This window comes from Pocillopora damicornis, chromosome 11, assembly GCF_964200805.1.
Source record: "Pocillopora damicornis chromosome 11, jaPocDami1.2, whole genome shotgun sequence".
Classification (NCBI taxonomy): Eukaryota; Metazoa; Cnidaria; class Anthozoa; order Scleractinia; family Pocilloporidae; genus Pocillopora; species Pocillopora damicornis.
In genome coordinates, this window is record NC_142680.1 from 21,512,210 (window position 1) to 21,528,380 (window position 16,171).

A 16,171-nucleotide genomic window follows, 5' to 3' on the forward strand; every position below is an offset into this window, starting at 1 on the left:
GTGGCAAAGACAATGTGGTAATTCAATTGCTTTTATTAACACAACTTATTTTGTTAAACATTAGTAATTCCACATGGTATATTTATGTTGTAATGAACTGTAACGAAACTTAATGGTACTTCAAGAACTGTTTAAGGGGCAATAACTGTAACGGAACTACTCAAAGTTAACGAAATTGCCAAAAAATTGCAATAAAGTGTAATCTAATTAATAGCAACTGAACCACTCATTCAATGCTGTATATTGTTACTTTTTGATCGAAATTATTTACACAATAATTTTAATAGGAATAAACTATAACAGCATTTCTGCCTGTGTATACTGTTTTACAGGCTGTATGTGAGCGTAAATCTGGCATTAATAAAAGAACTTTGTAATTTTGTTTGTACAGGTTTGCACTTCCCACGTTTTTGTTTTCAACCTTTGCCAATGATGAGGGAAGTACATGAACAGCTATTCAAATGATATAGGGAGATACCTCGTTTATGATCTTTGATTTATTGTCATATTTTATTTTTAAGATTGGAGCATCTAAGAGTGCTTCTGTTATCTTTTCTTCATCCAGTGTTTGTGGACGTTGTAAGATATTAAAAACTTTTTAAATTTGTTCTTGGAAAAATGTTACAGTGAACTGGTTGTCATCTTGTGAAACTTTAACTTGTGCAAAACAGTTGGTAATACATTTATCTCTTTTTTGCGTCAGATTACAGTTACCACATTTTATAATCTTGGCAGTAAAAGATCCATCTGCTACCTTTTTGTGGCACTGTAAACATGAAAGGTACTTTCCGAATGTTAGCAGACCAATGACTTCAACCTTGGCCTCTGTGGTTGTAAAAGAATCAGGCAGTTCAACAGACTGGGGTAAGGATTCAATGAAGTCCTCTGCTTCCGACACTGTACAGTCATGCATCGTTGTGCCCAAGGCCAGTTTGTCAGACTTGTATTCTTTTATAACTCTAACGTTATGGAATGTATAAGTTTTTCCTTCACTGACTTCTTTTATTTTGTCTTCCCAGAGAGTTGATGTTATTGTTCCGGATGGATCGCTGAGGAAGCATTCAGCTTTACATTTTTCTCCATTCGCTGTAGTTAATTTTTTTTGTACCACTGATCTTTGTAACTTTCGCTTTAATTGTTATCAGCTGTTGGAAGTGGACACCAGAGAGTGACGCTATGTTATTTGTTTGTGGTATTTCTTTTGGTGCGAATGATACCTTGGTTGCGTCAATTCGGACTTTGTTGTCCATAAGTACTGTATTTGATTTAAGATCCATTTGGAAGTTGCTGAGCTTCACAGGGCTCTTTTTTGAACTTCTGGCTTTCAGGTCATCGTGTTTTTTTGTGGCAAAGCATATTGCTCTAATGGTACTATCAGAGCCAGTTTGAAGTAACATTTCAAAGTAGCTTGATTTTGAGCTTTTCTTCACTGGCGATACAGCATGGAGATATCCTGTTAGTTCATGAGGTTTGTCCATGTTAAAGCTGTTGAGAGAAAGAGATTTAAAATGAATACTTTGTAGCAAGATAATAAATTTTAATATATTTTAATTAAAGAAATTGTATTTTTGCGTTGTACATGTAAAGTTGTAATGTAATGTTTAAAGCAAAGTAATACTTTGTAAGTTTTAATCAAATGGCGGGGAAAAGAGAGCGTTCAGGGTTATTATCCAAAATTAGACAGCAACCTCAAACAACACAAGAAAATTTAAACTACATGTAGCAGTTCTCAATGAGAAATGAGTGCTGCTGTTAGTTGCATGTTTTAATACTACGTACAACACGTGCTATTATTTGTTTATAAAATACAAGGCGAATATCTAATCCTACTGGAGTTATGACGATTGCAGCTCATTTACAGATGTCAACTCATGCTTTTATTTGTTTATAAAATACAAAGCAAATAACTAATCCTACCCGGCCAAGTTACGACGCTTGGAGCTCATTTACAGATGTGGTATTAAAGCTTCCTTTTGAAACATTTAAGCAACAGAATCCTCTTTTAAGCTCAGTTACACCACACAAAAGAGTTTTATTTTCGATATTTCTAGTTTCTTTGACACTTTTACGGTTAATTTATCGATGGCTTCAAGAATATTGACGGCTGTCTACAGCAGCAATTATGTTCGAATTAATGCACAGATTGCTTTATGATCTGAAAAATATGTTTCTAAAATGTGCAAATTCACCTGTGATTCAGGTAAATTAGTATAATGTGGTCTATGGTGGTTCTGTTGTCAGTTGTATAACATGATATTAATTGCCTGTAGCTGTTTTCTCTAATGAACAAATTATAAAGAAGTTTCTCTTTTTCATTTAACCAGTTCACATTGAAATCACCCATAAATAGTTTAAATTGGGAATAGTTCATAGTCAGAAGTTCTGTTAATGCTAAACACATCTGTCGTATAGGCACTCTGGGTGACCGATACACACCTATTATGGTAATTTGTGGTATTTTTTCAAGTTTTACAATAGTTATTTCTACGCCATTTGTGTTCATGCAAACTGGATACCCAGGAATAGAACTTATTTTACTATACACAGCTGTTCCACCATAAGGTCTGGTATTACATGTTGTGCATTGACTGTCATTTCTAAATAAACTGTAGCCACTAATTGTGTATGCAGTATTGCTGTCTAAAGTATATAACCTTGTTTCTGAGAATATACTAACATCAGTATGTGAATAGTTCAAATCTTTGCGTATGTCTTCTATATGTTTATGCAATGATCTTGAATTAAGGAAGCATAACTTAACAGTAGGTTCATGTATTTCATAAATAGGAGTTAAAGAAAAGTGGAGATGCTTTTCTGTCCGTAAGCGTTGCATTTCTGCTTTAACATCATGATTTACAGCTATTTTATTCTCACAAAGGTCAGTTATGTAAAGCCCTTCTATAGTTGTTACTCTACTTAATCCTACATAATGAATGTGAGGTATTGCTCTCCTGGTGTTAAAGTTAACTACTATTCTTGTCTCAGTGTCACCTTGTGATCTGTGAATGGTTTTAGCAGCTGCAGGTCTCAATGGAAATTGCTTTCTCACAACCTGAGCTGTTCTGTGTCTTCCAACTGCAAATTGTGCAGTGATAGGTTTGATAGGAGTCCATTTGCGTTCAATACCTTGTACAAATAAGTGCCTGTAATCATGTCTAGTTTTTCCTCCTACATGTGCTTGGTCAAATTCTACCCATATTATTCCAGAAGGTCTGTTTTTGTCATGTAATTGTATCTTCCTTACAATATTAGCAGCACCATTTGTCATGCCATCATCAGTCCTTAGATTCACTGCGATTTCTGTTCTTTCACCTTCAGCAAGTTGAAGGTTTAAAGGTAATTGCTTAGTTTTTCTAGGATCAAGTGGTACTTGCTTTAAGATCTTATCCCTTAGTTCTGCAGAGTTAGCACCCACAACACTATCTAAGGCTTTAATTGTATACTTTTCACCAGTTGCAGCCATGTGAACTCTCCTATTAAACTCATCAACTTTAGAATTCTGTATGAACAAATGGGGGACATCTATAGGGTAATTTGTACAATTTTCTGAAATGCATCTCTCTTTAAGTTTTGCAATGTCTTCTGGAGTGTGATTACCTTCTCTTAACCTGTTAAGAAGTTGAGCAAATTCTTTGCTTTCTCTTTGTCTCATAATTTCTTCTAATTCAAACATCGATATTCTGAGTTGTTCATATCTTTAAACACATAACCATCCATAACAGGTTCTAACTGAAATAAATCACCAAGTGCTATCATGCTTACACCTCCAAATGGTTCTTTGCTGCCCATAATATCTTTTAATCTGTTATTTATTTGTACATTAAACATAGTATTGCCAACCATTGAAATTTCATCCAAAAATATTAGTTTCACTGCACGAAGTTTACATCTCAGAGTGTTAAGTCTACTTGAGTCAAGAGGTTTATATATCTTTAGTGACTGGCTTGCTGGAATTGCCAAGGTACTGTGTATTGTATTACCTTGTATGCCAAAAGCAGCTTTTCCAGTTGGTGCTAATAACAGTATTCTAACATCATTGAAGTCTTCACCAGCTCTGGAGTTGTAATATTTTAGTGCTGCTTGATATAGACATTTGACCAGATGGGACTTGCCCACTCCAGCTCCTCCAGAGAGGAAATAGTAGAATGGTTTGTCTGATGTTTTAACAATATGCAAGATATGATAAAAAAATTCCTTTTGCTTTTGATTTAGTGTTTGCACCAATTGTCTGTACTCTTGGTCTTGTAATTCATTTAGTATCAGTGGTTCACTAGTTTCTATTGCTGAAGGAATTCCAACATCTTCTGATAAATCATAGTTTTCATTGAGATCAGGATGCAAATCTTGAAGACCTCAGCCTCATCCTGGTATTCTCTGTTTTGTGTAAATGGTGCTATTGAGTCAAAATGATCATTGTCTTCATCAAGATGAATCAAGTGTTCATGGATTTTGTCTAAGTCTTCACTGCAAACAGCATATAGTTTCATTTGCTTATTTATACTATCTTTTACATTTATGAAACGTTCTTGGTAGGAGGAACAGTTTGCTAACAAATCAGTGTCCTCATTTCTCCATGACGTAAACAGCATTATTAATTCACGATAATGTTTTTCTGGATCTTTTTCACAGTTATACCAAACACTTCTTATAATTCTAGCCTTTGACCTTTTTTTGTTACTTTTGGGATTGATGAGATTATCCTCAAAAAGGTCATCGTCATTTTGTTCATCATCAGCTGTTTCTAATGGAAGGTTATCAGAATCTCTTTCGAATGATTTTTTTGCATATGGTTTTCCACATGAGTCATACCATGCAGCCCAATCTGCCAATGTTAAGTATTCAAGGCTTAAAGGGCGTTTTGCATATCTTTGCAAAAGACCATTGGTATATACATCTTCACAGTCATCATCCATTTCTTCAATGTCATTTATTGATTTTAAAAGCTGAACTCTTTCATTAGGAGGAGTGGTATTTATGAATATTACTTGAAGAGAAGACTTCTTCATAGGAAGCTGTAAAACAATGTAAACAGCTTCTTGTGCACTTATCTCGACACTGTTCAAAAATTTGTTTCCAATGTCTCGGACTTGTTGCTTTATGCTAGAATTTCCTTTTCTGGCTTCAGCACATGCTTGTCGTAAAATTTCACTCATTCCTTTTTGTGCTTTAGAAATATATGAAACTATGTACATGGCACATGCATACACATCAAGTACAAACTGGATATCCATGTTTGCTCTCCACGCCTCGAGGGAAGCAGGATTATAGTTGTTTATTCTTAACTCATTCGGTTTTCTTTTTAAAAACACAGTTGGTGAATTTAACGATGACCTCACAGCTAGTCGATATTCATTTTCAGTAACTTTTAATTTGACAAGTAGTTGTTCAAATGTTATAGGTTCGCCTTCTTTCATATCATTTAATTGCTTGTTGATTATTTTCCAAGTGTCTTTGTGCTGTTTTATTTTATTTTGTGGCATGTCTGCTTCTAAAGGGTAAAGAATTTCAGTTGCTCTCATAGGAGGTTGTGGATAGTTAAATCGACATTCATTCTTTGACTTTTTTATACAAGTGTGACAATGCCTGTGAATTTGCCTGTTCACTAGTTTATGTAATTCTGTATTATCAACTGGCCACTGACAACTAATTATTTTATCAATAAAGTCTGTAACGGCAGCATCGTCGTCGACTCCAAATACTGGTGCATCTTCAAGCCATACCCAGGTAAAATGTCAGGTGGGATATAGGCGGGATCCCGGCAATCCCACCCAGGATCCCAGGTGGGAATGGCGGGATCCCGCGTTAGGTGGTGGGATCCCACCTTTCCCACCCGGGATCCCATGCAGGATGTTCCATAATCCCAGGTGGGATCCCATGCAGGATGTTCCATAATCCCACCCGGGATCCCATGCGGGATGTTCCATAATCCCACCCGGGATCCCACCTGAAAAAGGCGGGATCCCACCTGGGACACACATGGGATCCCAGGTGGGATTGGCGGGATCCCACCTTATATTTTTACCTGGGTATAAGCATGTGTATGTGGGGTGAGCCCCGCTGCTGGTATTCTACTCGGTAAAACCAGTCAGAAATTTTGCCTAATGGTTGAGCTTTACCAAAAAGAAAGTTCGTGAGAAATTGACTAATTTGATAATCAAAATGTCTAGCACATGTCACTGGGTCACTTTGAATAAGCCTGCATTTCTCATCCCAGGTCATATTTTCAAGCTCACTGGTAGTGTAGTCTTTGTGATCAACTACCTGGCCAAGTATTCGAAGGAAATGTATCCATTGTGTTTCTGCTGAAGAAAAACTATAGAATATAGAAGATGGTCCTAATTGTCTAATCATTGCAAACAAATCTTTCTTAGCCTTTTCAAAATATGGTGGTGAACCTCTTAATGCTCTCAAGAATTGGAATCCTTCATCAAGATGAATCAAGCGCTCTATTGCTCCTTCACATTTCAACTGTCCTGCATTTAAAGATCTATTATTTCCTTTGCACTTCCTAAGAGCAACTTCTGATTTCCCTAACATAATTTTCATTTGAAGTTTTTTTGTTTTAAAGAATATGTTTTTAACACACATAGCAGCTCTCCTATCTGAGCGTCTTAGTTCAGATTTACAGATGTCGCTATAATGAACGTTAACTAGTCTATCTTTATTTTCCGGCCGACCTTGACCAAGGAATATACCAGGATACGCTAATTCTTCAGAATATTGATCTCTGAATATACTTAGGGGTTTGGTTCCTTCTCCTGGTGCAACATTTAATATATGTTGAGGCTCACTGTCTTCAACAAATTCTGTGTTCGTCAACATGGTGTCAGTAACACCAGCAGGTATTTCTGCCTCATCTTCAGTCCACTGATCATCACTATCAGTGACATCACTTCCACTAATATTACTTTGCTTATTGCAGCTACTGGTGTTTTGTATTTCTTCTGATTGTTCATTTTGATTTTCAGGATTAGTTTCACCTAATAAACTGTTTACTCCCCAGTCTTGATTTACAGTTATTCCTTCCTGTTTGTAGAGAGTGCTGTTATTAACTAGCCAATTGGCTGCTTGAACAACTTTATGTGGCCTTATATTGAGAGACAATGCTGAGCTTTTGTATTGCAATTTTCTCTTTAAATTGACTTTAATTGTACCAGCATCATTGGGTAACCTTGGTAAGATATTGACAGTATCAGTTACTTCTGCTGGGACATTTACAACATTTCCATGTATTTTGAATTGCCTTCCTCTTGGAGCTTGCATTAATTTTTGAAATGCAAGTCTTGGAGCTACAAGCCTACATTCCAGTTCATTGAGGTCAAAAAATTCAGGTTTTATTGGAAAACTCATTCCATTCAATATGGCAAGGGGTGGAACTTTATTCTTTGCTAAGTAATTATGACAAGTTCTACATAGCCACTCTTTATTGTTGACACTTTTTGTTTTTAAAAGATATTTTTCAGCAGCAGGGTTTGATTTTCTTATTTTAGTAGCTGGGTAAACACTGTGTTTATACCACAGCTGATCAAAACAACAACAAATATATAAGGGGCCCTGTGACACAATGTCATGAAACCTCATTATTAAGGCAGCCATGTTTTGTATTTTTTCGTTTTTTTCTTTTTGACTTTCAGCATTATTATTTTCTTTAGTGGTTGAGGTTTGCTTCTTGTTGTTACACTTATACTTTTGATTCATTTTAGTAGCCCTTTTGTTATTTCTGTAATGTTTCATGTAAGAAGTCCAGTTTTTTTTCTGCTCCTGTGTCTTGGATTTGCATTTATTATTTCCACCACTGTTAGTGCTTATTCTTAAATTGTTTACATCAGAATTGTGTTTTCTTTTTCGACTTCCATTATTTACTAGTACAGCATTTGTATTCTCTTTAGTGGGTGAACTTTGTTTATCACTGTTACATTCATAGCTTTGATTCATTTTACCAGCCCTTCTGTTATTTCTGTAATAATCCATGTAAGAATTCCATTTATTTTTTTGCTCATGAGTTTTGGATCTGCATTCATGGTTTTCACTGTTCTTAGTACTTATCCTAATATCGTTCTGATGGGAAAAATTGTGTTTTCTTTTTCGACTACCATTATTTACAAATACAGCATTTGTATTCTCTTTAGTGGGTGAACTTTGTTTATCACTGTTACGTTCACAGCTTTGATTCTTTTTACCAGCCCTTCTGTTATTTCTGTAATAATTCATGTAAGAATTCCATTTGCTTTTTTTTTCATTGCTCTTAGTGGTAATTCTAACATCATTCAGATTGGAATAATTATTGTGTTTTCTTTTTCCAGTACTATTGTGTACTTGTTCAGGAAGAACATTTTGTTCTGTAAAATTGAAATCACTATTGTGACTTCTGTAAGGGTGCTCATTTCCTGAGTAAGAGCTATTTGGTATTGTTGATACATAATGCACTTCGTTTACATGACCTATATATATTGTTCTTGGTTGCTGTGATGATGAATGGCGTGGCTCTATTAAAGTTGCCTATCCAAAATTTACGTGAGATTCTACAATATAAATTTGTATATTAAGTGATTCTGCAACTGCTTGTACAATTAATGCATCACACCATGTACCTTGCATTGACATATTTGTCAAGTAACCATTCCATGAGTTCTGAGTGTTGCTTTCAATGAAACGTTCAGGGTTATCCCTGAGGTATTGGACAGCAGCTTGTCTGATGTGAAAGTGATGACTGGGATTACCATGCAATTGATGTGATACGGCTTTAAAAAAGCAGTCACCTGCACCACCCACATCTAAAGCTATCAATCCTAACTGTCCTAATCGAAAGTTAAGCAATGTTGAGGAATCCACTGACAAATTGGTCTGATTGTTCACATTCTGTTCGGGACCTGGATTTAATTCAACGTCACCTGATCTCAAAAGATTCATCCTTGATACGCAATATGTTTTAGCCGGGCAAGTTGATTTTTTAATTTTACCTGAACAACAGCTACTAGTTTGCTTTCTTTTCTTTTTTTTTGACTTTTTTGTTGCCAGTCTTTTAAAATTGACTAAGGAAGTAATAAAAGCGTTGCATTTTTGTAAATACCGTATATACCACAATTTATAGTGAGTAACCAAGTCATACAATCTTGAAGATTTAGGGGTACATTTCTTAAAAATAAACTTTAGCTTGCTTCTAGCTTTTCTCTTTTTCATATAATTTAGGACCTTTTTCACAGGTATTCTAGATGGCTCTCGGTCTCTATGTCGTTTTACTTGTTTAACGAACTTGGAATTTTTCCGAGGGGAATGTTTGTGGAATTCTTTCGATGGCGGTACATCAACAATGGAAGCTCCCACAACAAATCTTACATCTGTTTTTAAAGATCTGTTAGAAACTATCCTTAGATAACAAATATCATGAATTGTACTTCTACACTTCCCTTGTAGGTTAAAAATTGCAACAGCTTTCGCAAATGTCTGGCCAGTGAAAGGTATTTTCACTTTACGGGCGATTTCATTTCCCAAACAGCGGGTTAAACAGGGCATATTTCCCTCAGTGGGCTTTATAATCCCCAAAAGGGGCTCAATAATTCCCGTAATGGGCTTTTCTCTCCCCAAATGGGGCTCATTTATTCCCCGAAGGGACTTTCTTTTCCCCAAATGGGGCTCATAAAGCTTATTTTGTGTCCAAGGCACTCGCAATATCGCCGAGTGGTGATGCTGTTGGCGCCAAGAAAGCTTCCATCGATCTACAACTTCAAAGCATCTTTCAAAACCTTTCACACGGCCGGACAAACAAGTAGTGCGAATGCTGTGGCAAATGGACAAAATACCCTTTAAGAAATCCATCACAAAGATGAAAAACGAAAAGATCACTTACCTAGCAAGCAACAAACAATGCAATAAGCTCACGTGAAATATACAACAAGATGGCGGACCTCTTCCTTCGACAAGCGACTAAATACAGGAATGGCTCCGACCTGTAATTGGATGATAAAAATAGTAAAAGTTAATAAGTTATATCCTAACTCTTTGCCCGTGAGTATTGTTAACCGCGTGTCTCAAAGCGGAACAATGAAATATCAATGCGAGTGAAAACACCGATCTGTAAAAAAAGAAATGATGACTTACATAGCGAAGGGAAGGCAGCCTTTCTTATTCAGCGAGGTCGTTCAGCGATATTCCAGCGATGAAAAAGTCATCGGCTAACAAGCTCCGCTGACAAAACTCACTTGGTCAGTTCAAGCGGACGACCGGAGACTGGAGCCATTCCTGTATTTCACCGCTGACAGGAATAGCTCCGACTCAAACTTTTATTAATCTTTTTCAATAACTTTTTAGTAATTAAAAAAAATTTTTTTTTTTAATTTAAAACTAAAATGGTGAGCAGTGCTGTGCAAACAGTAGTTGTAAAACTTCTTTATTCTCTGACGCGTTTCGTCTAACTCTCGTAACTTCTTCGGGGAGTTTTACGAGGTAACACTAAACGCGTATAGTTATAAACCATTGTTAGCAGCTATGACCAGTGACCATAAGGGCTTACCTAGACCTACGAGCAGGAATAGGCAAAGTTGTGAAAATTTGAAAATTTCTTTTGAAAATTTATTAGGCAAGATGAGAAATATTTTTTGGGAGCCGCGGTTTTAGCTGAAAATTTTCAAATTTGAAAAATTGAAGAGGTTTTTTACAGATGATGCCTGGAAAGCAGTTGGCAAATTAGGTTAGGATGGCTCGTACAGAAAATGTAGTTTATGGTCGACTCATTCTTTCTTAAATTTAAGTGGTATAAATACCTTGTCTAAAACAGTAGCGTGTGATACGATAACTAATGAGATATACTCGTTCCAATACTATGTCATGTGATGAACAGCCTTCATTAACTTTGGAACATTTTTATAAAATCATTTTACTCTTTCTTGTTATAGCCAAAAACTGTTCGAAGATTGGTTGTGCTATCACTGCAAACAGTCAAGGTACTTCGATATGATTCAGTGCGAGGGCTACTGCCACTGGTTTAACTGGTAAGACACTATTTTTTTTTTTGTTTTGTTTTTTTCATTTTTTAGGTCTAGTGGAGTTGTTAGAAATTACCAAGCAAAATTAATCCGCGACTTTCTTCCTTTGGGTGTTGTGCAAAAATAGATCAAGAACCCGATGAATGGGTATGACCTTCATGTGAACAATTACCAAGAAAATCCGTTTCCACGAAAGAAATTCCCTTGATTGTGGGCAAGCCATACTTCTCCAGTAGAGCATACTGTAAATTAAAAACATCGGTGGCAGCGTCACGCAACCTTGCGTCTTGCGTGATCTTTCAAACATGGTATGCAGTTGCTGCATTATTTTAAAACTTAGAAACTACATGGCCTTGTAGAAATAAAAGAGGGCTTCATTTGCAAGCACTGTAGACTTCAACATAAGAAGAACCTAATAAATAGCTCTTTCACTTTTTATCTGTATATAAATTATTTAGCCAGAACCAAAAAATTAATATACGCATGAGTTGGAGCCATTCCTGTCAGCGGTGAAATACAGGAATGGCTCCAGTCTCTGGTCGTCCGCCTAGACAGACTAAATTAGTTTTGTCAGCGGAACTTGGCAGCGGATGACTTTTTCGTCGCCGGAATATCGCTGAACGACCTAGCTGAAGAAGATAGACTCTGCCTTATCTTCGTTATGTAAGTTGACACGTCGGTGTTTTCGCATCGATATTTCATTGTTCCGCTTCGGTACACGCGGTTAACAATACTCACGTGCAATGAGTTAAGATATAACTTATGAACTTTTACTATTTTTATCATCCAATCACAGGTCGGAGCCATTCCTGTATTTAGTCGCTTGTTTCCTTCGAAAGCTGAACGGAAGCACATGGTTGTTGACGAAGTTGACGTTTCCTTTTCTCGTATTTGATTGGTTCCGAGTCTTTCCGGAAATTAGTTGTGTGCCACGAGCTGTTGGCGTTGTCCATTTCTCAAATCCGATTGGTTCCAATATTCCCCAGAGGAACGAATTTAACCCGAAAGTATTACACCCGAAAGTATTACAGGCTACCGAAAGTATTACACTTTGAGAATACTTCATGTAACATGTCACGAAATGGAATCCACGGTGAAACGTCATGAGAAAATCCGCGATTTTATCTTATATGAAGTAATGGTCGCGCGTTTTACAGCTTATCATTGTGCCTGCATGCAAATGCAGCAGACACAAAAATTGAAACAGGGCTCTTGTTTCGCATTCTTGGAGTTCCGGTAATTCGAATTTTTAGTGAACGAATCGGTTGACAATGCTGCACATGTGATGAAAGTTTTTGAAGAAATCTGCCGCAAAATTTTCCTCTGAACAGTTCAGTCGACCAAAACGACACAGTGCAGAAGTAGGTAACGAATAATATTGTCTATTGAAACTAAAGCTCGTCTTAAAGCTGCGGTTTTTCTAAGTTAGCGAGACGCTGAGCGTTTAGTTCGATTTAAAGACTGCATTGAGCGAACATCAACAGATGTTTCAGAACCGTTTGCTTCAAAAAACTGAAAATCCAAAATGAGTCCGCAGTGAAGACCGTCAAACGAATTAATCCTTTGTAAACAATATCAGAGCATTGGATAAAACTTAAAAAGTGGTTTTAGAGTGGTCGTCTGTGAAAATCGAGAAAAGGTGTTGAAAATGAAAAAAATTAAAATTTTTTTCAAACTTTGTCAGAACATAGGTATAAATGGCCTTAGTTACGGAAAAAAATATCAAAAATGCCGAAAAAAAATTATGTTGGGAGAACAGTGGCATTTTGTGTTTTGGGGGTTCATAACCGTGTTTTCCCGGTGAAATAGTACACCTCAAGATAACGGCCGAAAAAAACTTATTTCGCCAGCAATTCGGAAACAACATAACAATTCTAAAACAAGAGATATTTTTAAAAGGTTCTGAAGTATTTTTTCCAAGATTCCTTAAAAAAACGATTTTTTTATGAATTTTCTAATTCGGGTGAAATTTCATCCATCAAAACATAGCTCAACTTTGGCGACTAAAATCGGCCATTGTCACATGGCTCCATAAACTGACCATGAGACAATAATCATTGTCAAGAACAAGGCTTCTTCTTTTAGAAACTGCAATAAATTTTTTGGGCTATTTAAACCACTAATTTTTAGAGCGATTTATATAAGCGTATTTGAGCTCAAGAGGCGCTTTACGTGACTAACGTGACTTGCACGTCATATTAAGAAAAACATTACCAAAACACTCGAATTCCCTCTTATATCATATAAAAACTTCGAAACAGGTCTCTTTCATATTAAATATACATATGATTTTCTCCTGAAGCCAAAAAGTCAAGGCAATCTGGGCAATCTTCGATAGTCTAGTATATGCAAATTGCTGGTTTATGTTGTTACAACGGTCATATTCGTAACTAATACCAACCCAACGATAACAAAAACTTTTTTAACATCAGAAGGAATTGCCCAGGCTATAATTACACAAAACGTTACTTTTAGAAGTGGTTTCCATGCCAAGAGTACGCACTTTAACCCGCTTCACCGTTTTCAGAACTTATCCATGCTACCATTTCTCGCCACTGCAGTGCGATCGATGGTATGTGATTGCGTTACACACAGGAAGTCCATTAAGTGAGAATGATACATAAGATGACCAACGTTTTTAACAGAACAAGGTTGGTCTTTATAAAATCCTTTCGATCTAAAACATGTTTATGTAAACGTGAGGTTTTCACTGCCAATTTTTTTGTGACAAAGCTACAAAGGGATAATGTCATATCGTAGCCGTGTATGACGCATATGCACCTATTGTACTTAATTCTCTCAAGGCAGTTGGAATAATGTTGGTGTCCCTCTAATCCAGGAGTCATTAATTTCTGAATACGAAGACTATGGTCACTTCCAGCTGGAAAGTTCCTATTTTTCTTTGCACGTACACGGATTTATCAGTTCATTGATCAGACCAACGTATGGCGCTTTTCGTGTAGCAGGAAGGGAATCAATTTCCAATTGGAAATATGTGCATATATCTTGAAGGAAAGAAATAATGAAACGAGTAAGCTTGTTCGTGGCATACAGTTGACAGAGGTTGTATGTGTCATACAAAATGGGATGACTAAGCTGGCACTCTTGAATTATCTTGTCATGAGCTGAGGAGTATGCCATTTCTTCATCAATGGCTGGTACATCGATCTCTGCTACCGATTCCGCCTGTTTGATCTTTGCTGCTGACCTTGAGAAATACGACTTTATCTGCTGTGATGATAAAAACTCGCCGACAGCGAATCGATGCTCTCCGTTTTCATTTCTAGCGCGACGCATATCACTCGCAACTTGAGATGGATCTTCTTTGTAACCAGTCTCCTGGCCAAGTTTGACCTTTTCATCGAGATAATTCTTTTGGTTTTCGTTGAAATGCTTTGATTTCTTAGACGTCCTCAGTGCCCAGCCTTCCGAAAGTTTTGTCGAGCTTGACATCAGTACAGTAAAGCTGGCCATTTGAGGTTGTGTGCTTGTTCTTTCTGTCAGCTTTTGCACATAGAGTATCTTTGCTTTTATCAACGAGGGTAGTTTTCTCTTCTACTATCCTGATACTATCTCTTATCAAGGTGGCGGTCAGGATGGAATTCTGATGTATACTCACGTGACCCCACCGGAACTGAAGTGTAGATGTTAAAGCATAAAGCTTTTGAGACTGTTGCAGAGTCATGCCTCGATCACCTTTCCGAGAAGACTTCCCGTGTGGAGCCCAATCCGATGGACAGGAGCATTTTTTTTTTATTGCATAACCATCTAGTCCCGTTGTCTCTATGTCTGGGACAAATTGAAAGTTCTTTATGGCTTTCCTCGACTTCCTCGTTTACTTGTTCACTCAGAATGATAGAAATACAAAGCAAAACAAACAAGCAAACCAAACAAACAAACACACACACACACACAAACAAAAACATAAGACAACGAAACAAACAAACGAAATTTCATATCATGGGAACTTAGTTTGGTGTAGAGGGTGCGCAATTCAATGCAAGCCCCGGCCCTCCCCCAGACCCATTTCGTAAAATGATGTAAATATAATGGATCTTATTTATAATAGTTGTATAATATGTGTACTTATTAAATAAATGAATGAATGGATGAATAAATAAATAAGTAAATAAATGTATAAATGAAGGAACGAAAGAAGGAAGGAATGGATAGATAAATAAATAAATAAATTGTAGGCATGGACCAATGCTTTATATTTCATGACAACATATAATGCTGTTTAGCATCCTGTTGTCTTATATTCAAGCGTTTATGTGGATCAAGGGCGTTGAACTGTGTCACGTTATAACCTCATTGATCGTAGTGCAAAATAGAAAAGCAGGACAAAGAGTGATACAGTATTTGCCTTCGCTAAACATTCTTGACATGTTTGATAATGAGATATTTACCTGCTCTGCCGAGAAGAAGAATGAATTCACTTTTCAGCTGAGCATCATGGCATTTATATGTTTTAAGATGACCTTGGATGTCTCTTTTGCACTTAGTTAGGGCTATGCATTTACTTTCTCCACTGGTCTTGCGGGAACCACAAGAACCACCAACGACCTCGGAGTAGCAACATGTCGGCATTTTAGCAAACGAAGCAATTTCAAACAATGCCGAGCAAGGAAGGGGAAGGCGAAGATAAGCATTCTTTATATCTTTAAAGTTGTTTGATAAACCTCTTTTGGAATTGATAATTAACCACGCTGCAGAAAACGTTTTTTACCACCTAATCATCGTCCAGAAAGAATGACAGTATATCTAAATAAACTGCTAATTCTGGAAGATTAGTGAAGTGAGACAAAAAGTGAAGCAGACAATTAAAGAAACACATCGTTGAGTCAGGTCTTCCTCGGGTTGTTCTTCAGACTTTCTATCAACACTTACTCATTTATCCTATCAACGTCGCTCTTCCTTAGTAGGGACAGTTTTTGCCTTATACTGTGAGTGATAAAAAAAGGAAATTATTTTATTTTTATTTTTACCTCTTAGCGCAAAGTTATTCAAAGATTAAACTTACCAAGTTGAATAAACATGTAATGTAGTTGTGACGCGCAACACAGTAAGGCGACAAACATCCAGCCTCTCTTAATAAACAAAGATAATTTGCAGGGAAAATTGCTATAAAAAAAAACCTTTCTTAAATTTGGAGGGAACTTTTAGAGTTTATTGATGGAATAACATCA

General features: G+C 36.6%; 3 protein-coding genes and 1 pseudogene across 3 annotated transcripts in view; 1 reads left to right on the forward strand and 3 right to left on the reverse strand.

The window, feature by feature from the left end:
- The window catches only part of LOC113684431 (uncharacterized), a 177,738-nt gene that overhangs the window by 155,954 nt on the left and 5,613 nt on the right, over positions 1–16,171 (forward strand). The window lies entirely within an intron of this gene.
- On the reverse strand, positions 1,952–3,906 carry LOC149038219 (uncharacterized; annotated as a pseudogene).
- Positions 6,019–8,040, reverse strand: LOC149038220 (uncharacterized). Its single transcript, XM_089188367.1, has one exon. The coding sequence runs from the start codon at positions 7,969–7,971 to the stop codon at positions 6,019–6,021; it is 1,953 nt and encodes a 650-aa protein (XP_089044493.1). The 5' UTR covers positions 7,972–8,040.
- On the reverse strand, positions 7,984–9,904 carry LOC149038221 (uncharacterized). The gene has a single exon (XM_089187193.1). The coding sequence runs from the start codon at positions 9,814–9,816 to the stop codon at positions 8,500–8,502; it is 1,317 nt and encodes a 438-aa protein (XP_089043319.1). The 5' UTR covers positions 9,817–9,904; the 3' UTR covers positions 7,984–8,499.

What these genes read in the sequence shown, in the direction of transcription:
- LOC149038220 (XM_089188367.1), bottom strand. Translation starts at nt 7,971, where the DNA reads ATGGATTATTACAGAAATAACAGAAGGGCTGGTAAAATGAATCAAAGC.
- LOC149038221 (XM_089187193.1), bottom strand. Translation starts at nt 9,816, where the DNA reads ATGGATTTCTTAAAGGGTATTTTGTCCATTTGCCACAGCATTCGCACT.